General features: G+C 35.2%; 1 protein-coding gene across 1 annotated transcript in view; it reads right to left on the bottom strand.

The window, feature by feature from the left end:
* The window catches only part of LOC126973314 (U4/U6 small nuclear ribonucleoprotein Prp3), a 55680-nt gene extending 29401 nt beyond the window's left edge, over positions 1-26279 (bottom strand). Inside the window, exons 1-9 of the mRNA XM_050820523.1 lie at positions 25920-26279; positions 24809-24970; positions 17772-17961; positions 16058-16241; positions 14531-14614; positions 13696-13814; positions 12509-12700; positions 11303-11430; positions 10101-10282 (exon numbers count right to left, since the gene is read on the bottom strand). Of these exons, the coding sequence (XP_050676480.1) occupies positions 10101-10282; positions 11303-11430; positions 12509-12700; positions 13696-13814; positions 14531-14614; positions 16058-16241; positions 17772-17961; positions 24809-24970; positions 25920-26047 (1369 nt within the window). The 5' untranslated portion in view covers positions 26048-26279. The remainder of the gene's footprint in view (positions 1-10100; positions 10283-11302; positions 11431-12508; positions 12701-13695; positions 13815-14530; positions 14615-16057; positions 16242-17771; positions 17962-24808; positions 24971-25919) is intronic.
* Positions 26280-26485: the final 206 nt, after the last annotated feature.

The raw sequence follows: 26485 nt of genomic DNA, 5'->3' as shown, positions 1-26485 counted from the left end.
GTTTTGCCATATAAAGTATAATTCACGCGATAGTTTTATAAGTAATAAAATATTGCCTATATTATAGCCTGTACATCATTTTGTTCTATTGTCAATAGTTTTTGCAGCGCACGCAAAAATAGGTTTTCGATTTTACACCTTGTGTTACAACATAGCAAATTTATTACGGATCCCTAATTTTGAAAAAAAAACATAGCCTATAGCCTTCCTCGATAAATGGACTACTCAACACTGAAAGAATCATTCAAATCGGACCAGTAGTACCAGAGATTAGCGCGTTCAAACAAACAAACAAATACTTCTGCTTTATAATATTAGTATAGATGATGAATATGGATGTTTGTTTCCGAGTCATGATGGATGTTTATATGTATTTATGTATGTTTAACTAAGTATATTGTATTAAATATATCATTGTCTTGTACCCAAAGTTATGCTTAGTTTGGGGCAAGATAATTTGTGTTAATTTGTATCAATATATTATTATAACTAGCTGACTCAACAGACGTTGTTCTGTACATAATAAAAATAATACTGTTTTTTTATGAATTATAAATAATATTTCATAACATCGAGAATTATTTTATAAAAATGCTCCCTGTTGTTATAACGAAATTGTTTCACCGCAGAACTGTCAAACCGTGCGTCAATAAATTGTCTCATAGAAAATATGTCCATACAAAACAAATATTGGAAATAAAAATAATTATGTATCCCAAATCGAAATAAAAACTATCCCATCTATCAAGTTGGACCAAACTGCACTCCATGAAGTAATCCCCATTAAAATCCGTTCATTAGTTTAGGAGGTCATCACGGACAAACAACGTGTCACGTAATTTATATATATTAAGATTATTATTTATGCTGACCTTAAGGTCAAACTTAGCTTAAGTCAAGCCCAATGTTAAGTCAAGTTCGCAATTAAGTTTAACACTCTGCTAAGTTAATGTAAGTAAGGCCTGAGTAAAGTCTTAGTACGCTTTATAGATCTCAGTCACCACCAGGTGAACGTTTTGCTCCTTATAAAAAAAAGTTGAATAAAAGTTGCCTAATCTTGACTAACTTGAAATTTAAAAAATTACCAAAAACACAACCGACTACATATAAACTATTCCAAAACAATATAATATGAAAGGCATAAAAGGCATTCATTTTCTCAAAATTGATTCCTTTAGAATTCTTTTTGATGTCATTTCTAATAACTACTAGATACTGCTACCGCTTCGGAAACAAATGGCGCTCTGAGAGAGAAGAAGCGGCGCAAGAAACTCACCTAGCATTCTTTTTTTGCGATCTTTTCAATAAAAATATAGATACAATATTGTACAGTCATTTCTATCGCTATAAAATACACTCAATCACAATCACAATCTAGTACCAGGCTGTCCGATCATTTAGATATTCAGCAGTGGAGTAATAGGATTTACGACAGAGCCATTTTTTTTATAAAACACTTAAATTTATTTATAGATAATATGCACTAAAACGTAAACATACAACTGCGTATTCTTCTACAACTTAAATCAAATAATTTTTAGAGATCTCCTGAGTTAAATGAAATTAAAATTATTAGAATACCTAAAAGTCAATCAAATTATTATGACAATATATCAATTATTGTAATTTTTTGAATCGGTGTCCTCTCGCCTCGTGCCTCGACACGTCGCGCGTGCGACACAAGCACATCTCACCTATAACTATGTATGTTGCGGCTGACGGAAAGCCCCAACTATCAAATAAAAACAGAATTATCAAAATCGGTTCACTCAGTCGAAAGTTCTGAGGAAACAAACAAAAGAAAGTCGAATTGAGAACCTCGTCCTTTATTGGAGTCGGTAATGAAGTTGCCCAAGCTTAACTAACTTGAGTCTAAGTTTCATTTCTCTTTTTGTTGTTCACACGCCAAAAAAAACTAAAAGCAATAATGACTCCGAAGTAAGTTCGTGAGCCAATTATAATTAATGCCGTGAACGAGAAACACTCATCGCATAAGCTCCGCTATCGGACCGGTTGAGGAAAATCATTGCAAGTAAACATTCATATGTAAAACGGAGGTCTATCGTGTCTTTCTGTTTAGAATATTGATTAGTTATTATTAACAACAGTAAAACTATATGTGTAATATTTTTTTTTTGTTAAAAAGGAGGGCAAACGAGCGCTTGGGTCACCTTTTTTTTATGACGTTCAGCTGATGGTAATTGATACGCCCTGCCCATTACGATGCAATGCCGCTCAGGATTCTTGAAAAACCCAAAAATCCTGAGCGGCACTACAATTTCGCTCATCACCTTGAGACATAAGATGTTAAGTCTCAATTGCCCAGTAATTTCACTAGCTACGGCGCCCTTCAGACCGAAACACCGTAATGTTTGCACATTACTGCTTTACGGCAGAAATAGGCGCCGTTGTGGTACCCATAATCTAGCCGGCATCCTGTGCAAAGGAGCCTCCCGATCCCTATTAATATCAGTCACAGATTACTATCTTTAATAATATTAACTTCATTTTAATGAAAAATAATCTTAAATAAATATACATCTATATACAGCCTCTTGCTGATAGACAACCGACGAAAACAGGCCAGGTTTATTACTTTAGTGTGAGTGTTACACTCGCAATTTGTATGTCACTTTGTGTTAGTGTGCGTTCATTGCTGAAAATAGAGGTTAGCTGTCAAACTAATTTCCTTAGATAATTTATATAGATCTACACAAATAAAATTTGAAAAATAAAATTTTATGAACGATGCGGGATTCGATGCCACGACATCTGGCGTTCCGTGCCGGTGCTCTAACCAGATGAAGCCACAACCTGAGAGTTGAACAAAGCAAACAGAATTTTATAACGAGGTGGTACTCGAACGGTTAGCTGTTAGTTGGTTAGAGCACCGGCACGGAACGCCGGAGGTCGTGGGTTCAAATCCCGCATCGTTCATAAAATTTTGTTTTTCAAATTTTATTTGTGTATTAATCCTAGAAGTTAGGGTTATCACTTTAAAAATATTACATATTGTATATATCAAGATATATAAATGATCTAAGGAAATAATATTTAAAAAATAATAATTTCAGTGTACAATATTGCACAATTTGCAAAAATTATAAACTAAAACAGAAAAATAACAAATAGATATTTTTTTTATTTAAAGAATGGATACAAAATATAAGAATATATTTATACCGAGAGAAACCCGGTCGCAACACGTTGTATCAAACCATGACGTCATACGAAACAGGTACATAACGTGATAACTTACGTTGACTTAACAACACGGCCCGCGTTTAATGCAGTCGCGAAAATGATTCCATTGAAATGTGTCGTTTTTGTGAATTTATCGCGGTTAATACTTGCGTCGGTCTTAATTCAATATACACTTGCGGTGACAAGTGAACAAATTGTTAAATACTTCGAAAATAAAGGTATCAACAAGGAAAATGGTGGAAGTACAGACTTTAGTTCCGGCATTCATGATTACGATACCAATTTGAGTGGACACCATAAGGATAAAAGAAGTTATTATTTAGCGATACCACCAGGGGTCGCTCCTACGTATTCTAAGAGAAAAATAACAACAGCGAAGTATTCAAGCAAAGCTTATCCGGATTACATCGACTACGGTGGTTTTGTGGCGGCATCAACGCGAAAACTCATCGTGAAAGGAAAAAAAAATAATCACACTTCAAAGAATGTAGGCAACTCGAAAAATAATACCGCAAGATCTTATTACGCAATTCTGAGTGATTCAGATATACCGGGTGTAACACATAACGTTAAACTCGACGGTGCAATCCGGCCGTATCCAACGAAGACAACGCAGAAAAACGGGGCTAAGCAAAATACGCCAAAACCGACGACTAAACGAAACGAAGCAAAGAAAAATAAGCCAAAACCGACAGTGAAACGAAACGAAGTAAAGAAAAGTACGTCCAGAGCGACGACCACAAAGCCGGTGCGGAAAACTACGAAAGCATTGCCGGAGAAAAGATCGAGTGATGAGGAGATTTCAAATAACAATTCAAGGGACAACAGTGGCCAAAATAATGCTGAGCAAACGAGACGTACCAAATCGCATAATGAACAAACCCATAGACACAAGAGAAGCTACTATTTACCAGTGCGTGACGTTCCCGATATAAACCAACGGCGTAGATCCAAAAATCCAGGATACTACCCGCTGAGCCACAGTTCGATTCCGGGACAACAGGACGATGTGTTCAACTTTGATGGAGGTCCAGTTTACCCTTATCCAAAACATACGCCAAATCATAAATCGGAAAATTTTAATCATGATTATTATAGAGATGGTAATAATGCACAAGAATACGGTTACGAAGAAACTAGTATGGGTATATACCATAGACATGGAAATAAACCCAACCATGGCAGTAATATAATTGGTCTACTCAGACAAGACAAAGAGGAGGAAAATCAAGATAGAAACAGACATGAGTATTATAGTCATGACGACCAAGACAGAAACAGGCGTGTTAACCATAGACATGGCGGGGATGATAATAGGCATAGACATAGACAGCATGGAGAATATGGCAGTGGTATTATCAATTATAGAAGAAATAGAGTTATACCCACATATACAAGTGAGTCTAATCACGAGACTAAAAAGTTAAACATACTCCAAAGTGATAGAGAAAGCGATAAAGATAGTGAAGAACATAGCTTTGAGGACAGTGATGAAGACAGTAATGAAGACAGTAATGAAGAAAGTGATGAAACTCGAAAGCCATTCTTTGGACCAAGAGCTAGAGACACATATTTAAAATTCAAAAGAAGCTATTACATACCAATTTCACGACAAGACGATATAGACTCAACGAGAGACAAACCTAACATTACGGGATACTATCCAATAAGCCACAGTTCTATACCGGGACAAAAAGACGATGTGTTCATATTTGGTGGTGGTCCCGTTTATCCTTTTCCAAAAGAGGAGAAAAACAAAAACCCAGCGACTATAAACCCAGGTGGAAACAAAGATGTAAAAGAGAATGAGGAAAATGATAAGAAGAAAAGCAAAAACACAGCAACTATAAACCCAGAAGGAAACAAACATATAAAAGATAATGATGAAAATGATAATGAGAAAGAAAAGGGGCATAAACATGCGCATCAATTACAAAATGGAGAAAAAGAAAACAAATGTGAAAGTAGTACCGAAAAGCCTAACAAAAGAATGACCACTAAAAATACTTACGCTAGTGACAATGATTATGCTGATTATGGAGGATTCGAAGCGATACAATCACCAAAACCAAAATTAAATTGCAATGAAGACAAGGAGGGAAGTTACGGTACGTCTCCACGTATCCCAGACAGAATGGGCCAAAATTACGATAAATTAAATAATAATAGAAATACTGAAGGGGATGTTATTAAAGATGAAAACGAGGATAGAAATAGCACAGAAAAAATAGACGATAGACAACAAACTGAATTCGAACAAGGAAGCAAAGAAGATATAAATAACTCCGAACACAAAGCTCATGCGCAACATATTGAGCCAAACGATGGTGATAAAATATTTAAACCAAAGATGAAAAACATCAACCGTAGACTTAAAAGAAGCTATTACATACCCGTTACTGATGATAATAGCGCACATGGGAATAAGAAGAAAAACGAAGGATACTATCCTTTAAGCCACAGTTCTATACCGGGTCAAGATGACGACGTCTTCAATTTCGAAGGTGGTCCCGTTTACCCCTATCCAAAAGACAGGCCTCGAGGTGAAATACCACATCGAAATGACAATAAACATGGCAACAAACCAAATCGAGAAGACAGCGAGGAAAATAAATTAGATAATGCAAAAAATGAAAGCAGCAAAAACGAGGGTATCCTCACTAAGATTTGGAATGGTGTAAAGAGCATCTTTAGCAGAAAGAAAAGGGATCTAACTAAACAGACAGACAGTAAAGGTATTACGAATTTCTTCAATAACGTGTACGGAAAAATACAAGAATATACACAGGGTAGTGAAGTATACGTTATAAACAATGAGAACATTTACAAAGAAAAGCCTAATAATTATATGAAAAACGGAAGACATAGCGAGAAATTATTACAGGATTACATTGGCAATGAAAACAAATTCAACGATATGCCGAACTATGCCAATAAAAATAACAACAATTTCAAGTTTGTCTACAATAATAATTATAGAGGCGACAACATAGCATATGTTCAAGCGAATCCCATAACTTATAACACGAATAACGAACTCACACACACAGATTACAGAAATAACGAACACGGAATTACACAGAACAACCCTATTATAGATGTCAACAGCAACGAAATTAGCGGTTCTTCCATAACAGATTTGCCGGAAGCAGATTCTAAAGTTAAGGAAGGTTGTATTTTCTGCAGTTCTGTTCGTTGTCCAACTTCTTACGTTATAAGAGGTTTTATTTGTAGACCTGTAGGTTAAGTTTTGATGTGCTTTTATATTTTTATAATAAAAATAGTATTAATACCTGTATTTGTTTAATTTACCAAAGTAAAATTAAATAAGAAATTATTGAAGTGACAACTTCTTCGTGGGTAAGCCGTTTCGTAACGTAACGCGTTACGGCGCCAGTCTATCTGGCTTCCCTTTCACTCACGCATACGACATCGGTAGGCAGGCTCCTCCTCTCTCACTCTCTAACCAATTGTTACTTTTATAAGACTAAATAATGATACTAATAATGTTTAATAATCTTTCCTTATATAATCATATAAACATACAAAAAAATATTATAATCAAAAAAATAAAAAAGTTATAATCAAAGCTTTTTTCTTACACCTTAAACTTACACTAAATGTACACTACTCTGTGTCCGAGTGCAATCTTAAACGGAAATCCGAGGCACAAGAAATAGAACAGTATCTTAACTCAGCGGTCTCCTTGAAGTTTATACCTACATCTGAACGGAGCGCTAGGGTTGGTAAATACAAAAAGACAATTTAACTCGGACAGCGACCAGTCTCGGCGGCATACGGAGTGGCACTCAATAGTTTTGTCTCCCCAAGATTACTTAGCGGCCGCATAAATAGTACGTGTGTGTGCGTACGTCGATTCGGGCGCTCTAGTATAAAGTTAAAGTACTGTTCAATTACTGTATTGTGTCCTAGGCGCGTGTCGCTCTTTAGGTACCACAACATGCTTACGGGCACGCAGAACCCTCGAGGTTGCTAAGCAGTCGGTTGTCAAACGTACAATTCGACCGCCCGTGTAGGTTTTATTCCAGTACTATTTTTAATTTTGTGCCCATATTATTTACTTTTATTTGCTTTTTTAATCAGAGTAAAATTTCTTTAAATTTGGAAAAAAATGGAAATTATTTAAATTTGGTTTCACAAAATTTGTAGTTCAATGTTATGTAATAGTTATTTATGCAACTGTTGTGTAATAAAGGGTATTAAAACACGAATGTGGATTGATCACACGAGGCGAAGCAGAGTGTGATAATAGTGTCACATGAGTGTTTTAATACCTAATTATCAACAGTTGCATACAAAACTTTATCTACACCCAGAATATGAATCCTCAAAAAGATTCTGGGACTGTTAGCTTACTGCTAACATTAAAACACCAGTCCTAGTAGTAACCTAATATCACTCATTACTGATTATATACAAATAAACTAAGTATTAATGAAACAATTATTTATTTTAGTAGTAATTTACATTTTGTATAGTACAATAATTAAAATTCACTCGAATATAATGTTCCTTTGCAGCGTTTAAAATGAATCGCTCATTTTTTGTAAACAAAACAATAAAAATATCGAAGAAAAATGGCGGGGATTCGAATAACCTACTTTTTTTTACGGTACGCGACGTTCTGGGAGTATGGAGCGCGCGTAAATGTAAATGTTCTTTGTTCGCATCGAGCAATAAGAATGTGGCTGTATGTCGAAACTCTTTGCGCATGAAGGGATAAAAAAAAACATAGGAGTGTTGTTAGGAAATTCAGTACAACATTACAACACTCTTTTGGATGATGTAATGGTTATTAGAACATTGGGTGTTTTAATGTTGGCAATAAGCTAACTGTTTCAGAATCTTTAATAGAGGATTTAAAGCATGGGTGTAGATAAACAATATATGTATATATAATAAAACATACGTATACATTATCAAGATACCTGAGTAGGCAATGTAAGAAGGTAATTATTTTGTTTAGTTTAGTTGTGTTCGAAAAAAGTAGAGCTCGAGAGAAGAACACACAAGAAACTCAAGTGCCATTCTTTTAAATAAATAAAAAAACACTTTTTTGAGGTCAAACCTTGTAACTATTAACGATCGTATTTCAAAGAACGTATTTAATAACAAACTACTGTAATAATAGAATTTAAAACATTTTAATCGACCACCCCGCACCATTGTTACAACTTGAATGCCAGTATTTGTAATCAACTGACAATGTCACATTGGTGTTTATTTATTTATTATAGACACACCAACAAGCTATTCTAAACTAAACAAAAATAAGAAAAATATAAAACAAACATTATGAACAGAATAGCTTTCTTACAGGTATGTACAGCTCTGTTGTATTATTTAAGATAATTTTAGTACAAAAAACGCAAAGTACTTTAAAGACTAATAAATGTGAAAAATACAAATTATTTCTTATGTTGAATATGAGTAAAACAAACAAACCATAAATATAATTAAAAACTATTATAAATAACACTGTTGCAAAGTCTTTTAAATTGTAGCACCGACATCGCAAACATATCCATGGAGTCAAAATTATTATCAAGGAGCTCATTAAATGAACTCATAGAGCGCTGCAGAATAGAGAGATGAAAGAATTCACGATTAATAAGCCTTGCACCGGGGCGGGGTATATTGAAATCAATTTGTCGTTATATTTCTGGCGCACTAACAATACCATTACATAATTTAAATAAAAATAGCAAATCTTGAATATGACGACCATTTTGGAGAGATTTTAATTTAAAAATATTTTGCCTCTGGCTGTATGATAAACATGAACTGCTATGTTTTGGGTGTAAGGATGCTTCGTGAACAATATGGTCGTTGTAATGCTCCTCGTTTGCTCAAGAGTGAAACAAATAATCTTTAATATGTCGAACTACATCCGGACACGTCTGCACGCAACCAATAGCCGATTAGAACTGGCCATCCGCTGTACTGTGCATTCGTTATATAGCACTCAACGTCACACGGTTAATGTCACTGTCTATGTCGTGACAGTGACAATGATAGTTAACGTATACTCTGTTAAGACTAGATGTCAGTACACTACAGTCGTGATTACTGTCATAATTAGTAATTGCATCCAACAAATACAATGACTTATTAACTATAACAGGTCGGTCTGGCACCACAAGAAGCACCCGTTCACGAGTTGATACAAGGATCTGCCATGGTTCTCTTTGCACATATTTGAGGGACTCGCTACACGATACCGCCGCAAGCAATTCCATTTAATGAATTGGACGTAGTTCCTAAAAAATGTTCCAAACCACAAACATCACATTTTAAGGAATTCCTGTTTAAAGTTTAATAAATATTAGTCTATTCCATACATGTGGGTAGGGCTACTAACGGCCGTTCCCAATATTCAGTCTATCTGTTACTTGAGATAGAAATCGTAACTATCGTTGACTTTTCTGTCCCAATAAACTTATCGACGGTAACTCACCTTCTCCGTACACGCTGTCTGTCAATGGGACAACGTATAGCTTACCAGCGATAGAAGTTTGTATGGATATTGCAATTCACGCGTCCCAATATAAGGCGATAAGAAAGACTTATTGGGTATATTGGGACAGCTTCAGACTATTGACAGCTAATTACTGACAGTAGAAGGTAGTAATTTATCTCTATCTGTAGATAGTATATTGGGAACGGCCGTTAGTCATGTCATTTAACGAGTGACAGTAGGGCTGACATTTTCTGTCAGTCGGTTAGTATGAATCACGTGACCAGTTTTGTGTTCTTAACTCAATTTCGACATGATTGTGGTTTGGATCGTTTTTCTGGAATCACGTCCAATTAATACGTGTATTCTGTGTGGTTGGACCTTAATAAATAATGTATTCGAAAATATATAGACTTACTTGGAGGCCTCAACTGCTGAGGGTGTTCCACCAGGTTGGTGATGGCAGCCTCGTTCAGATTATCGATGATGTCATCAGCACCGATGTTGCAGTCCTCGACGCGTTGCGTCTCTGTCCGTTGGTCAGGGTTACGTTTGCGGGCCTCTCGCTCCTCTGACGTCATCAGTATAACACTGTCCCACCTGAGCGATTAAAAGTAAAAATACCTTCAATAAATGTGTTTTATTTGTATTGACATACTTTAAACAAGTAGACAATCGCCTATTAAAAAGTCGTGTGAAATAATGTCCGAGCGCCGCTGTATATACGTATACATTAACTTGTACAGATAACATTAAAAAATTCATTCAAATTAACACCTTATTTCGTGGCAGTAATGTTCGAAGTAGCTCGGACGCGAACTCGGAGGTAAGAACATTTTGTTTTAGCATATGAAATATAATTATTTAGCAAAATGATTAAAAACGTCAAGTTAGTTACACAATTTTGTTAATTTAAAGCGGCACTGCTATATACACTGATATGCTGTTATTTGGACAGTTTTTCACAATACACTTAGTCATTGCGTGACGTTGTATTCAAAGCGCGGTCGAAACACAACTGAACGAAAACTCTACTTAATAAACGCGTAGGCAGAGTTTTGCTTCAGACAATTTTTGAGCGTGATTGTGAGTCTAGTTGTTTATTATTAACGATTATTCGGCACTTTAGTTAAAAAAAGATGCTCACAGGGCAACGACCCAGCGCGGCGGGTGTTAACAATAATCAATACTGAAAAGTAATAAGTGCGGTTGCCTCACCCCTCTCAACCACGTGAGTCTTTTGCCCGTTTAGCTCCTCTTATATAAATAATAAGTTACCTTTTTTATGTAAGACAGTATAAACGACTGAACGGGTCACTTGATGTTAAGTGACCCGGGAGGAAACACAAGAGCGTTGCCAAAAGACGTGTACGCGCTTTTTTTTAAAGTACCAATGTCGTACCATCCCGGAAACACCGCACAAGGAAGCTCGTTCCACAGCTTGGTCGTACGAGGAAGTTCCTTGAAAACCGCACTGTGGAGGAACGCCACACATCTAGATGGTTGGTATGACATCCAAATATGTGGCAGGAATCACGTGAAACAGCTCTTCGGAAAACTCCCCATGATAAATGCGGTAGAAGACACACAATGAGGCGACATCTCTACGCTACTACTTACCATTCAATGTCTGGCACTCTGTCGGAGTCCGGAGTATCCGCTGCTAACAGGGCCAGCTTAGTCGCTGAAGAGATGCCAGTCTTCCTCGCGATCTGAGATATCTCACCCTGGAGTTTCTCCAGTTGCGCCTAATGAGAGAATATACTACCGTTAGAAGGATTAGAGAGTACACGAATGTTGCTGAATTAGCGGAGTTATTTTCACAGCATCATGACGTACGATATATTACTATGGGGTCATGCTGCTGACATTGATATAGTGTTTGCTCTGCAAAAGAGAGCTGTTCGTGCTATATATCAGCTTGGTTATAGACAGTCACTCAAAGAAAAATTTAAAGAAATAAATATTATGACTGTTCATTGTCAGTACATTTATGAAAATTTAATATATGTTCACAAAAATTGTCACCTTTTTGCTCTAAATAATTATTTTCATTATTATAACACTAGAAATAAGGGATTGCTTTTAACTAATTCTTGTGGGCTTCATAAGATATATAATAGATTTAAGGGTTAATGTATACACTTTTATAATAAAGTCCCAGTCACTGTTCAGGCATTATCTATAAATTTAAATGTTTTATTAAAAAATAGCTATGTCGTAAATACTACTCCACAGCTGAATATCTAGGTAGCTAAGGTAAATAGGTAGATTATAATTATTTTATAGCAATAATGACAGTACAATGTTGTATATTTTATTAAAAAGAGTGCAAAATAAGAATACTCGGAGAAGAAAGACAGAGAAATTGAATGGATTTACTGAAAAGTTAAATGTATATTGTGTGCATTATTGAAAGTGTTATTGTTTAATAATTAATATATAATTGAAAAAAAGTTGATTAATTATTTAATTATAAATAAAATAAATAATAAATATTGACACACTTTTACAAAAATTATCTTGCCCAAACTAGGCATAGTCTCTGTACTATGGGTGCAAGACAACGATATATTTAATACAATACACTTACTTAAGCATACATAAATACTTATAAACATCCATGACTTGGAAACATATTCATCATATAAGTGCACCTACCGGGATTCGAACCGGGGACCTGCTGAGTAGGCAGGGTCACTAACCACTGGGCTATAGAGGTCGTTCAGTTGATTGTTTAAAAAATTATGAAATTTTAATACTAAACGTTCTAAGTTTTCAATTCTATCGGCAGTCTACAGCTGCCAAATTTTTTTTTCATCATACCTTCATTCTAAGCCGCTCTGCCATCTGCCGGAACTTGCCGGGCTCATGGAAGCGCAGTGCCCGCTTGGCTCGTACCGCCGGTTTGCTGGCCACACGCTCGTCGATCCAAGACGCCTCCGTGATCACATCGCTGGACGCCTGGCCCGACAGCTGTGCCTTGAACTCCTCGCGTCGTTTCGCGCGGATGTTCGCCTGAAAAATGTTTATTGTTACTTATTGATGTTATACGCAATAGAGGGCTATGTTTGGAGTTTCCCTGCGTGTTCGAATCCGAAATGAGGAGATTCGTAGGAGAACTGAAGTCACTGGCATAGCCCAAATGATTGCGAAACTGAAGTGGCAGTGGGCAAGGCACATAATTAGTTCGAGAGACAGATGGTCGGTGGGGCAGTAAAGTTTTCAGTCCCGCAAGATGGACGACGGTTTGGTCAAGATCGCCGGAATAGGTTGGATGAGGGAAGCACAGGACCGATCTATGATGAGATCTTCGGGGGAGGCCTTTGTCCAGCAGTGGACGTCTTCCGGCTGATGATGATTCAAGTTATACTTCTTTTGGCACGTTGGGAAAAATAATCAGAGTGAATTTATACGTTACGCGCGCACACCATGTATGGACATGAATAATAATGTATTATGAAATTATGAATGTTTGCGGTAAAGTGGTCTAACAATAGACTTACGATGATATCTATAGGGTGTACTAAGACTTTGCTCAGACTTTACTTACGTAATACTTAGCCGAGTTCAAGCTTAGCACAAATTTTCTACCGCTAGCATTGAAAATAATCCAAATTTGTATTTACTTTCGTTAAGGCTCCCTTGCATAGGAAGATGGCTAGATTATGGCTACCACAAAAGCACCTAAAATACTCAATGTATTACTTTTTTAACAGAATTGACGTGAGCAAGTTGTTCATAAGATGGTTAGTGATATGCCATACCCATACGCCATGCCCATTACAATGCAGTGCCGCTCAGGATTCTTGAAAAACACAACAATTCTGAGCGACACTATAATTGCGCTCGTTACCTTGAGACATAAGATGTTAAGGCTAATTTGACAAGTACACAATAATGCTCACACATTACTGTTTCACGGCAGAAAAAGGCGCCGTTGTGGTACCCATAACCTAGCCGGCATCCTGTGGAAAGGAGCCTTTGTAATTGCCAGGAATCAAATATCATACCTTTAGTGTGGGTGCGACTTGTGTCAGATGTACTCTGCGGCCAGTGGGATCCACTGTGCGACCTTCGCGGTCGAGAATCAGCGGCGCGGGCCCAGAGAGCCCAGGCTGCAAGGCGCCACCTGAACAACATCATCTGTCAGAGCATATATCATAGCCTTTGTGGTGGCGAATCAGCTCAAGCCAAAAAACAATAAAAGAGGTATATTTACATATTTTTTTCAATATACTCTATTACCAGAAGAAGGTTATGGCCAAAAAAAACATGACACAAAATTCCAAAGTTATTGTTAAAAAATCATAATGTAAATCAATTTCTTAATGATGGAACGACGTTGGCGTCAGGGTATTTTATAATAAATTTAATTGTAACGAAGTTATATTGCGATCACGAAAGAAAAGCCCTCTAAGTTTCTTTCGTCCGTTCTTCTCAGGTCTGAGACTTGGAATGGTAGTTTATGTTTGATTTTGCAATGGTTGATCATCACCACCCATTCCAAAATCCTACAAAAATGATCACCCAGTCATATTATATAACTTTATTATTTCACGAAACTCTAATTAATCTGGATGTGTCACGTTTCTCAACAGTGTCAGTTTCAAGGAACTTTCTTCCAAACACTAAAAAAGCTGTGGAATGAGCTTCCTTGTGTGGTGTTTCCGGGACGATAAGACATGGGCACTTTTCTTTAAGGCCAGCAACACTCATGTGATTCCTCTGTTGTGGGCGGCGGTGATCACTATACAGCAGGGGACCCAAACACTCGTCTGCCCTCCTCTTCCACAAAAAAATCTTAATTTAACTATGGAATACTGTAAGCGGCAGTTAACATCTTACCTGACAACTTCTTCTGTATCCTAGCTTGAAGTTCTGCTATCTTCTGTTGCTTCTCTAGCTCTTCTGCCGTCATCATACCCTGTACTGAAATGAAGGTCCACTTTTAATATTTGTAATGGAATACAAGTAAAAATATATTGCAAGTAAATGTTTTACAAAATTCATTTAGATTCACTATACTCTGGTCACCCGGGGCGAAATTAACTATGAAGCTAAAGTGATTAATTAGTTAGAAGTAAAAACTTCTTTAGCAGCATTGGGCACTTTTTAGTAGGGGAAAATCTGTTGGGTTCGCGTCACCGACGTGCTCATTACTAGCGCACCCGATAAATAATTAAAAAAATAAGTATAATAATAGACACTTTTTGGATGGTTTCACCCATTTCTCATGAGTTTACGTCACCGAAATGCTTAATGCAGTATATCTGTAGCTATACAGCTGACGTATTGTGCAACATTAGTGCTGTATATCTTATAAGTGAAAATGAATGGATTTAGTAAAAAGTTCAATGTGTTTTCTACTGATAACAGCTTTTTAAGGAATGGATCCACTACTGTGCGTCGATTATAAAGTGACATCATTATAAAGTGTTTCAGCCGCAAGCCATAGATGGCCTTATGAATGATGCAGGAATTATGATATGCCAGGTATCTAGTGAAGAATCTTTGTAGTCTCTCTAGATGTTGATGTGCTCATTGGGGACTCCACACAACTGATGTAAACTCTAGTTTGCTGCAAACCAGTGATTAAAAAAACATTATTTTGGTTTGAGGAGAAACAAATCCTTTGGTGTGTCTTTTACGGAAACCTAACATTGACATATATAGTTCAAAGTCAATAAACTTTATTCAATTACGCTTAAAGTAAGCGTTTTGAATCATCGTTCTAAATATTTAATTTAAATTATTGAATCTAAGATATGATCGGAAAAAGTGGAGCTAGTGAGAAGAACGTACAAAAAACTAAAAGGTCACTCTTTTAAATCAAATTGAGTATTTTACAATCGCTGTAATATACATATCAAATAAGTTTGTTTGGTGCTGCAACCAATATATGAATTGTATATATCAAATATTTCATAAAAAGTAATCTATACTAATATTATAAAGCTGCAGTGTTTGTTTGTTTGAACGCGCTAATCTCTGGTACTACTGGTCCGATTTGAATGATTCTTTCAGTGTTGGGTAGTCCATTTATCGAGGAAGGCTATAGGCTATGTTTTTTTTTCAATATTAGGGATCCGTAGTAAAATTGCTATATTGTAACACAAGGTGTAAAATCGAAAACCTATTTTTGCGTGCGCTGCAAAAACTATTGACAATAGAACAAAATGATGTACAGGCTATAATATAGGCAATATTTTATTACTTATAAAACTATCGCGTGAATTATACTTTATATGGCAAAACAACGTTTGCCGGGTCAGCTAGTAAAAAATAAAACTGTATAAATATAAATCATCATATATTGGATGCACCAATCTTTAGAGCTTATTATTCACTTAAAAAAATTGCCAAAACCCTCACCAGGTCTCGAGTACAGAACAGGTTTGATGACACTGGGCGGAGGTATGTTCTGGCTCTGCGCCATCTGGACTTTGATCTGCTGTGCCGTTGCAGCTGCTAAGTTCACCTTGCCCTTGTCTCCTTTAATGGCCATAAGGGAGCGCTTCCTTTCCTCAATCTCCTTTTGAGCATTCGCCATCATCAGCTGGAAACAGACGCAGCAAAAACTATTACTCCAACTAAATAATAAATTGTTTAGAATTGAAATCAATTTCCTAATATGTAATTATTGGGGAAGAGCAACTGTAGATAAGTAGATCCTGTAGATGGAGACACAATGTGAGAGTCGAACAAGACATACCAAGACAAACAAACCATGTGTAACTCAAACGATTGACCCAATTGGTAAGAACACTTGGACGGAACCCGAGTGGCGCGGGTTCGAGTCCCGCATTGTACATAAATTTTGGTATAAATTACATTTGTATATTTAAAGAAGTGAGGGACATCGACTAAGAAGAAAAGTGTGCTTACATTGACTTTAAACACACTTTTGCCATTCCACTATGAGACCACTAGGCTTAAGATTTATTATTATTGTACAATTTATTGTATAATTTATTTTCATAGTATTATGTCCTATGGTATATTGTTATGGGGCAGTGCGGCCGATATTAATACTATATTTGTGCCGCAGAAGAGGGCTATTCGCGCGATTTATAACCTAGGTCCTAAAGAATCATTAAGAGAAAAATTTAAAGAAATAAACATTTTGACTGTTGCTTCTCAATACATTTTTGATAATGTTTTGTATGTTCATAAGCACATTGAGGAATTTTCTAGAAACTGTGACATTCATAATGTTAACACGAGGAACAAACATAAACTTGTTGTGCCTACTACTCGGTTGGGTCGAGTTAGTAAGTCTTTTGTTGGGCGATGTATATGCTTCTACAATATGATCCCAGAAAATGTACAAAACAAATGTGTTACGAAATTTAAAAGAATTGTTAAAAAAACGTTTGTGTGGGAAAGGTTATTATAGCATAAACTATTTTCTTAATGACACCACGGACTGGGAATAAAGCGAACACCCTCAGGCTCTTTAATTATAAATGTTTATTGTACGATATTACATTGTAATCCATATTTTATATTTAAAAAAAAAGCCCGCTGAGTTTCTTGCGCCCATTCTTCTCAGGTCTGAGGCCATCGTGACTAGAAAGGTCAAGTCGGCAGAATGTCTCGTTTTATATCTCAAAATTAAGTGCTAATTTAGTGCTGATAACAGATATTTGGTGCTGTGATAGGGGGACTAAAAATGAGAACACTGCTAACTTTTCATTCAGCTAGCAGTGTACCATTAATGACTAAAAAGGTCAAGTCGGCAGAATGTCTCGTTTTATATCTCAAAATTTAGTGCTAATTTAGTGCTGATAACAGATATTTGGTGCTGTGATAGGGGGACTAAAAATGAGAACACTGCTAACTTTTCATTAAGCTAGCAGTGTACCATTAATGACTAAAAAGGTCAAGTAGGCAGAATCACTCGTTTTATATCTCAAAATTTAGTGCTCATTTAGTGCTAATTTAGTGCTGAGGCAGTCTCTTTTGAATGGGTGGCAGATTTTGACGTTCAATAAGTGATTTTAAATCCTATTTTGAATAAAAATATTTGAATTTGAATAACTGTTGGTTCTCCAAACTCTAGTAAATAAATTAATAATATATATACCTTGATTTTATCAGCACTCAATCCAGTCATCTTCGACCCAACAGTCTCACCATCCAGCAGTATTGACGGTAAATCAATACCATTATCGTTCCTCTCGCTGCGCTCTTTGTCATCTCTGTCTCTATCTCTTTCTTTATCGTGACGGTCCCGTCTGTCGTCCCGATGTTCATGTCGGTCGTCGTGTCGTGACCTAAAAGACGTTTTATTTTTGTAGATTTAAAAATTCACTTTAAAATATATACTTTATAATATAAAAATAAACAATTACGGTATTTAAAACTGGTATGTAACATTTCAGAGTGATTTGATTTGTTTCAGATTTAATAAAAAAAAATATAAAACTTTCTTCTTAAACGTGACACAGACCAATACTGTAAATGCTGGTAAATTTGTTAACACCGATCAAATGCATACGTCTGTAAAGCTAGAAAGGTCAAGTCGGCAGAATCACTCGTTTTATATCTCAAAATTTAGTGCTCATTTAGTGCTAATTAAGTGCTGATAACAGATATTTGGTGCCGTGATAGGGGAACTAAAAATGAGAACACTGCTAACTTTTCATTAAGCTAGCAGTGTACCATCGTGACTAGAAAGGTCAAGTCGGCAGAATCACTCGTTTTATATCTCAAAATTTAGTGCTCATTTAGTGCCGATAACAGATATTTGATGCTGTGATAGGGGGACTAAAAATGAGAACACTGCTAACTTTTCATTAAGCTAGCAGTGTACCATTCGTGACTAGAAAGGTCAAGTCGGCAGAATCACTCGTTTTATATCTCAAAATTTAGTGCTCATTTAGTGCCGATAACAGATATTTGATGCTGTGATAGGGGGACTAAAAATGAGAACACTGCTAACTTTTCATTAAGCTAGCAGTGTACCATTCGTGACTAGAAAGGTCAAGTCGGCAGAATCACTCGTTTTATATCTCAAAATTTAGTGCTCATTTAGTGCCGATAACAGATATTTGATGCTGTGATAGGGGGACTAAAAATGGGAACACTGCTAACTTTTCATTAAGCTAGCAGTGTACCATTCGTGACTAGAAAGGTCAAGTCGGCAGAATCACTCGTTTTATATCTCAAAATTTAGTGCTCATTTAGTGCTAATTTAGTGCTGATAACAGATATTTGGTGCTGTGATAGGGGGACTAAAAATGAGAACACTGCTAACTTTTCATTAAGCTAGCAGTGTACCATTCGTGACTAGAAAGGTCAAGTCGGCAGAATCACTCGTTTTATATCTCAAAATTTAGTGCTCATTTAGTGCCGATAACAGATATTTGATGCTGTGATAGGGGGACTAAAAATGAGAACACTGCTAACTTTTCATTAAGCTAGCAGTGTACCATTCGTGACTAGAAAGGTCAAGTCGGCAGAATCACTCGTTTTATATCTCAAAATTTAGTGCTCATTTAGTGCTAATTTAGTGCTGATAACAGATATTTGGTGCTGTGATAGGGGGACTAAAAATGAGAACACTGCTAACTTTTCATTAAGCTAGCAGTTTACCATTCGTGACCGCGTTATAATACAGTTGGAGCGAGAGGCACATCAGCTTATAATTTAGTGCTCAATTAGTGCTGCCTGTAAAAGCAAACAGATTTTTCAAAAAAAAAATTTCAGTTTTTATTATAGATAACTGCTGACATAACGATACGAGCAACCATAGATCTGAAATATGACTTTAAAATCGGTATTGGTGAAATTTAAAAGAGTTACAAATTAGTGCTCAATTAATGCTACCGGTAAACCCAGAAAAAATTTTAGAAAAATCATTTTTCAACTGCCCGCTAAAAAATCGAAGGTTTTCAATAATCGAAAAGTTATGGGTATTATTCTGTATTGCAAATATCGAGTTTTCATCAGATCTCAACGTTACAAGGTAACAGAAAACTACTCGCGATGTAGCCGCTGTGTGTGTGTGTTAAAAAAAAGAGGAGTTGCACTCGGGGACTGCCGCGGTAAAGCTATTGCATTGCATTTTTTATCAACTTATGCAATTATAGTAATTTATTTATTTTATTTATGCAGTATTTTTTTCCTATGTGTTTTTTTATTTGATATTAATTCAAGTTACACTTTTTGAGCGTGGTGACCGATAAGAAAACGAATTTTTTTCTTTTATTAAATAAATGAGAAGTTAATATTGTTCAAAATATTTTTATTATCTTACAATACATGTAGTTTATTCAGGAATATTTATCATTTAAACTATAGGTTTATGGTAACTGGAATAAGAAACATTAGTTTCAAACTTGATATCTAAATATCTGGAAAATACCGCGTCAATGGTGGTCCCATATTTTGGTGTGGATTCATTTCAAATTCAATATTTTCGAAAGAAAAGTTGTCAACCGCTCTGATTTTTTATCAGCGAAGTTGATGTTTAAATCGCCAGCCAAATTTGTGGAAATTTATAACCATTAGCACCAAGTATTTTCGGCCCTTCTTCTTTTTTTCGGATACACAAGTGATCCAAAAAAGTGTAAAGAAACTGGTAAATTTATTTATCGTAGTTATATATTTTAACACAAGATGGCACTCGGTTCTCATTGAATGAACCACAACTGTCGACTGACACATTTTCATATTATTAATATTTCAAAAACAAGAATGAAAATAAAAAAGTAATAATATTGAGGTTATTTTTAATAAAATTAATTTTAAAAAAAGCAAACGGGAAGTGAGTAAATTTTAACTTGCAATATTTGATTACAGACAGACAACGGGACAGGTGAAACTAAACAAAAATGCTTATCATAATAATAAAAATTAAAATAAGTAATAAAAAAAAATAAAGAAAATAAAGAAATTAAAAAAAATCAAGACGTACCCCGGGCTCGAACCTGGGACCTTCTGCTCAATAAGCATAGGTACGTGATAACCGCTGTTCCACGGCAACTGTAATGACCGTGGCGAAATATCTATAGACATCTAGGGGGGGGGGGGGGTGTTAGGTTATTTTCGTTACGGAATTTCTGGATTCGGTCTCCACGCTCCGCGATAGAAGCTATGCAATAGCTTAATTTTTTTTTTTTTTTTTTTCAATGCAACTACTGTTAATATAACGACGCCAGAAATCTTAAGAGTGAGAAGAAAACTATAGAACGGAAACTAATGGAATTAAAAGACGTCACCATCTAGTGCTCAATTAGTGCTACCAGTATAGCAAACGATTTCTGAAAAATAAATATTTTTTTTTTCAAATCAATTACTGCTAGTATAACGACGCTAGCAGCCTTGATAGCTAGAGAGAGACTTTAAAACGGAAACTAATGGAATTGAAAGACGTCACCATTTAATGCTGAATTAGTGCTGTCGTTGTAGTAAGGGAGTTTTTAACAATTTTTTTTCAAAGCAATTACTGCTAGTATAACGACTCCAGCAGTCTCAAGAGCAAGAAGAAGACTCGAAAACAGAAACTTATGGAATTAAATGACGTCACCATTTAGTGGATTTCTGAAAAATTTTTTTTTTTCAAATCAACTACTGCTAATATAACGACGCCAGCAGTCTTGAAAGCTAGAAGAAGACTCTAAAACGGAAACTAATGGAATTAAAAGACGTCACCATTTAGTGCTGTCGTTGTAGTAAAGGAGTTTTGAACAATATTTTTTTTTTCAAAGCAATTACTGCTAGTATAACGACTCCAGCAGTCTCAAGAGCAAGAAGAAGACTCGAAAACGGAAACTTATGGAATTGAAAGACGTCACCATTAAGTGCTCAATTAGTGCTGTCAGGACAGCAAAAGATTTTTGAAAAATACATTTTTTTTGAGCACTTAATGGTGACGTCTTTCAATTCCATATGTTTCCGTTTTCGAGTCTTCTTCTTGCTCTTGAGACTGCTGAAGTGGTTATACTAGCAGTAGTTGCTTTAAAAAGAAATACATAAAAAAAATATTTTTCAAAAATGTTTTGGTTTACTGGTAGCACTACTTGAGCACTAAATGGTGACGTCATTTAATTCCATTAGTTTCCGTTTTCGAGTCTTCTTCTAGCTCTCAAGACTGCTGGCGTCGTAATATTAGCAGTAGTTGATTTGAAAAAAAATAAAAAAAAAATATTTTTTAAAAATCTTTTGCTCCACTGACAGCACTAATTGAGCACTAAATGGTGACGTCATTTAATTCCATAAGTTTCCGTTTTTGAGTCTTTTTCTTGCTCTTGAGACTGCTGGAGTCTTTATACTAGCAGTAGTTGCTTTGAAAAAAAAATATTTTTTAAAAATCTTTTGCTCCACTGACAGCACTAATTGAGCACTAAATGGTGACGTCATTTAATTCCATAAGTTTCCGTTTTCGAGTCTTCTTCTTGCTCTTGAGACTGCTGGAGTCTTTATACTAGCAGTAGTTGCTTTGAAAAAAAAATATTTTTTAAAAATCTTTTGCTCCACTGACAGCACTAATTGAGCACTAAATGGTGACGTCATTTAATTCCATAAGTTTCCGTTTTCGAGTCTTTTTCTTGCTCTTGAGACTGCTGGAGTCTTTGTACTAGCAGTAGTTGCTTTGAAAAAAAAATATTTTTTAAAAATCTTTTGCTCCACTGACAGCACTAATTGAGCACTAAATGGTGACGTCATTTAATTCCATAAGTTTCCGTTTTCGAGTCTTTTTCTTGCTCTTGAGACTGCTGGAGTCTTTATACTAGCAGTAGTTGCTTTGAAAAAAAAATATTTTTTAACACACACACACATCTATAGCGGCTACATCGCGAGGGGAGTCAGGGTAGTTTTCTGTGACCTTATAACGTTGAGATCTGATGAAAACTCGATATTTGCAAAACAGAATAATACCCATAACTTTTCGATTATTGAAAACCTTCGATTTTTTTAGCGGGCAGTTGAAATTCTAAATTTTTTTCTGGGTGTACCGGTAGCATTAATTGAGCACTAATTAGTAACTCTTTTCAATTTCACCAATACCGATTTTAAAGTCATCTTTCAGCTCTATGATTGCTCGTTTCGTTATGTCAGCAGTTATCTATATTTAAAAACTGATATTTTTTTTTTGAAAAATCTCTTTGCTTGTACAGGCAGTACTAATTGAGCACAAAATTATTAGCTGATGTGCCTCTCGTTCCAACTGTATCATAACGCGGTCACGAATGGTACACTGCTAGCTTAATGAAAAGTTAGCATTGTTCTCATTTTTAGTGCCCCTAATCACAGCACCAAATATCTGTTATCAGCACTAAATTAGCACTAAATGAGCACTAAATTTTGAGATATAAAACGAGTGCTTCTGCCGACTTGACCTTTCTGGTCACGAATGGTACACTGCTAGCTTAATGAAAAGTTAGCAGTGTTCTCATTTTTAGTTCCCCTATCACAGCATCAAATATCTGTTATCAGCACTAAATTAGCACTAAATTTTGAGATATAAAACGAGTAATTCTGCCGACTTGACCTTTCTAGCTTTACAGACGTCAAATGCATACTATATGCTTGAGTAATTCTGCCGACTTGACCTTTCTAGCTTTACAGACGTCAAATGCATACTATATGCTTGGTGATCTACTTTTTAGCGCCCCTTCCACAGAAGCTATATAGCTAAGAAGAATAGAATAGAACAAGTATTGTTAAACCCCGATTTGCTAAACGATCTCATGAGATCGTTGATCTTGAAGACCGTAGACTGTGACAAAGCTGATGTGTTTTTTTTTTTTTATTAGGAAAAGCAAACAAGTACAACTTACAAAGTAGATACATAAAGAAATAACAATTAAGTCTAATAAAATTGTAGTCAGATACGCTATCCACATCTTACTATGAAAAACTTTGAGATATTCAATGTTAGGTACAAAAAGAAATGTTTATACAATACTAATTGAAACTAAAGAGAAATAAACAATGTTCTTAATATTATGGCTAGTTGGAGTAAATTAAATTTATAAAAATCAAACAATTAATAAACACAAAAAGGAAAACAAAAGAAATAATTATCTACACAAATCTACACTAAATTATGACTATATATACAATGATATTAACCTAAAGTACTTATGATGTTCAGTAGGTATTTAAAAGAATGTATGTAAATAAATCAAATATTATCCAGTATTTTTTTTTAATTTGGCACTTGAACTGGCTCTCGGATAAATGGAAAATGTCAACACTAATGAATTCTTTGTTGTAATTGTCAACTAATTGATGCAGAGGTGATCTTATTCCTGCATTAGTACGAAATTTACCAGTTGCAAAAGGTTTACGATTACACAGTCCTCGGATATGGGCTGTTCTAGGAATAACATAATTTAATTTATTGGTCAATTCCGTACAATCAAATTTGCTATGTATAATGCTGTGCAGAAACATACATTGAAAAAGTTTGCGCCTTGATTGAAGGGATAATAATTTATACTTATCTATCAAATCTGGGTACGACATATTGTAATTGCCATAGCATCTGTAACTCATGGATCTTAAGAATTTACGTTGGACATTTTCTATCATTTCGTAATACTTTTTATAAAGAGGGTGCCAAATAGGAACGGCATATTCCAATTGGGAACGTACAAGGGATTTATATAAATGTAAAAAAGTATAGCGCTTCTTAAAGTCAATGCATGTTCTCATGATAAATCCAAATATTTTGAAAGCAGTGTTAACAATTTTGTCAATATGAAGATTTAAGTGTAATTTATTATCCAAGATAACTCCTAGGTCCCTTACAGATAAAACTTTACTCAATGTAACATTACAAAGAGAATAATTATAATTAATAATGAATTTTTATTAAAAAGTTGATAGAATTACATTTATGTAGGCTTAATGTTAATTTATTCTTTCTGCAATAATCAGATAATCTATTTAGGTCCTGTTGGATTAACTCACAATCGTCGAGGTTTGTAATTGACTTGAATATTTTTAGATCATCACCATGTTGCTCCTCTAAAATTGTACTATGGACAACAGGATAAAGTTCATTATGAACAAGTCGTTCAAAAACCTTTGTTCCATAGTTTAAATCATTTGCAAAACTCTGACAATTAAATGTATTAAAAAATATTAATAAAATACTATGTAACATACCTCTTGGAGTCCTTGTCCTTATCAGAGTCATGTTTCCTCTTCTGTGACTTAGACGATGAGACTAACTCCTGTGCAAGTGTTATAACTTTGTCTGCGAGCTTGCTTGCTTTCTTTGAGTCAATATGTGATGATATTCTATCTATTATCTTTCTTTTTTCATAACTGCAACAAAATAATTTTACCAAACATCAGCAATTTATAACTAAATATATGTTATTATAATTATATAGTGTTGGTAGGCCCCCCAGGCAAGATAGTCCGGTCAAGTATAGGTATGGTGAGGGCAGCACAGGACTGATTGTCATGTAGATATTTGGGAGAGGCCTTTGTCCAGCTGATATGATGATGATATTATATGCTAGACAGCTGTGATTAAATATAGAGAAATTCCTACAGTTGGTGCAAGAATTGAAAGAAAACAGTAAGATTTTGAGAAAAAAAATTGTCAATACAATGTACCAGGGGTTCTATGGGCATGTAAAGAAGCAAAATAGTGATTGTGGCAAGTTGTGGCTCCATCTACAGGATCTACTTTGAGAGTCAAACAAGACATATCAAGATTTATGAACCTTAAGTCGGTCCAACCGTTGGCTCAGTTGGAAGAGGGCTCACATGGAACTCAAGAGGTTGGGGTTCAAGTCCCATATCATTCAAAACAAATTAATAATTGTCAATGAACACCACATAAGGAAAATCATTCCATTTTTAGCAGCTCATAGATGTGAGTATGACACACTATCAAATAATAAGAATGATATTAAATCTTGAGGCTTGAATGTGAAATTTAGCAGCAAATCATGTCAAACAACTCTCTTCTTTCACACTCCTCTTTGCTTTCCCTATTTCGTTTGATAATCTATGGTTGAAAACTCCAAATAGTGAGAATAATTCTTAATGTGCTTGGAAGGGTGCATAGAAGTTTATAAGGACTGCAAAAGAAGTGTGAAATTAATCCTACCCAATCAATTCAAGGAGACTAATGATTTTTTGCAATATAACATATTCCATAGATAATAATATAAATTATAAATGAACTAATTTAACAGGAATGATTAATATAATTTAATATTATTTTTATAGAATTTTGAATGTTATTTAATAATACTCTTACCCATTTGTCAAACAAGAAGACACCGTTGATAGTAAGGAACTATCAGATTTACCGATAGTCCTGTAGATAGCACGATCGAGAGACGATCTTAAATCGTCCACTTCTCGTCTTGATAACTGAATAGCCATAGTTCTTATACATAAAACACTACACTTTGAGGTTATCCTAAACACTTTCTGCGCTAGATGCTTCCAGCTAACTTAAACATTGATTATATTTTATATTAACAAGAACATCAACTAAAAGAATCTCATACTAATTCCTGTTATATCTTTTTCTCATACTAATTCCTGTTATATTTTTTTACGCACGTATTAAAAATAATTAATAAAAAATATTATTAGCTATCGACAATATAAATATTGACATTTATCCGTCATCCGATCAACGATGTCACCAAAACATTTTAGTTCTATTTTATATATTTTTTTTTTTGGGATTTTTATGACCTGGTAACTAAGACCTTTTAGTTAATTCTATTTTATAATGTATTCTTCCTACTGTGGCTTCTGTGGAAGTGGCATCACAATTCGGCCAAGTCATGTTACAGTAGACCACTAAGCTCA

Source organism: Leptidea sinapis, chromosome 29, assembly GCF_905404315.1.
Source record: "Leptidea sinapis chromosome 29, ilLepSina1.1, whole genome shotgun sequence".
NCBI classification, from domain to species: Eukaryota; Metazoa; Arthropoda; class Insecta; order Lepidoptera; family Pieridae; genus Leptidea; species Leptidea sinapis.
The sequence above is the reverse complement of the archived record's forward strand: the minus strand, read 5'-3'. Positions and strand labels throughout refer to the sequence as shown.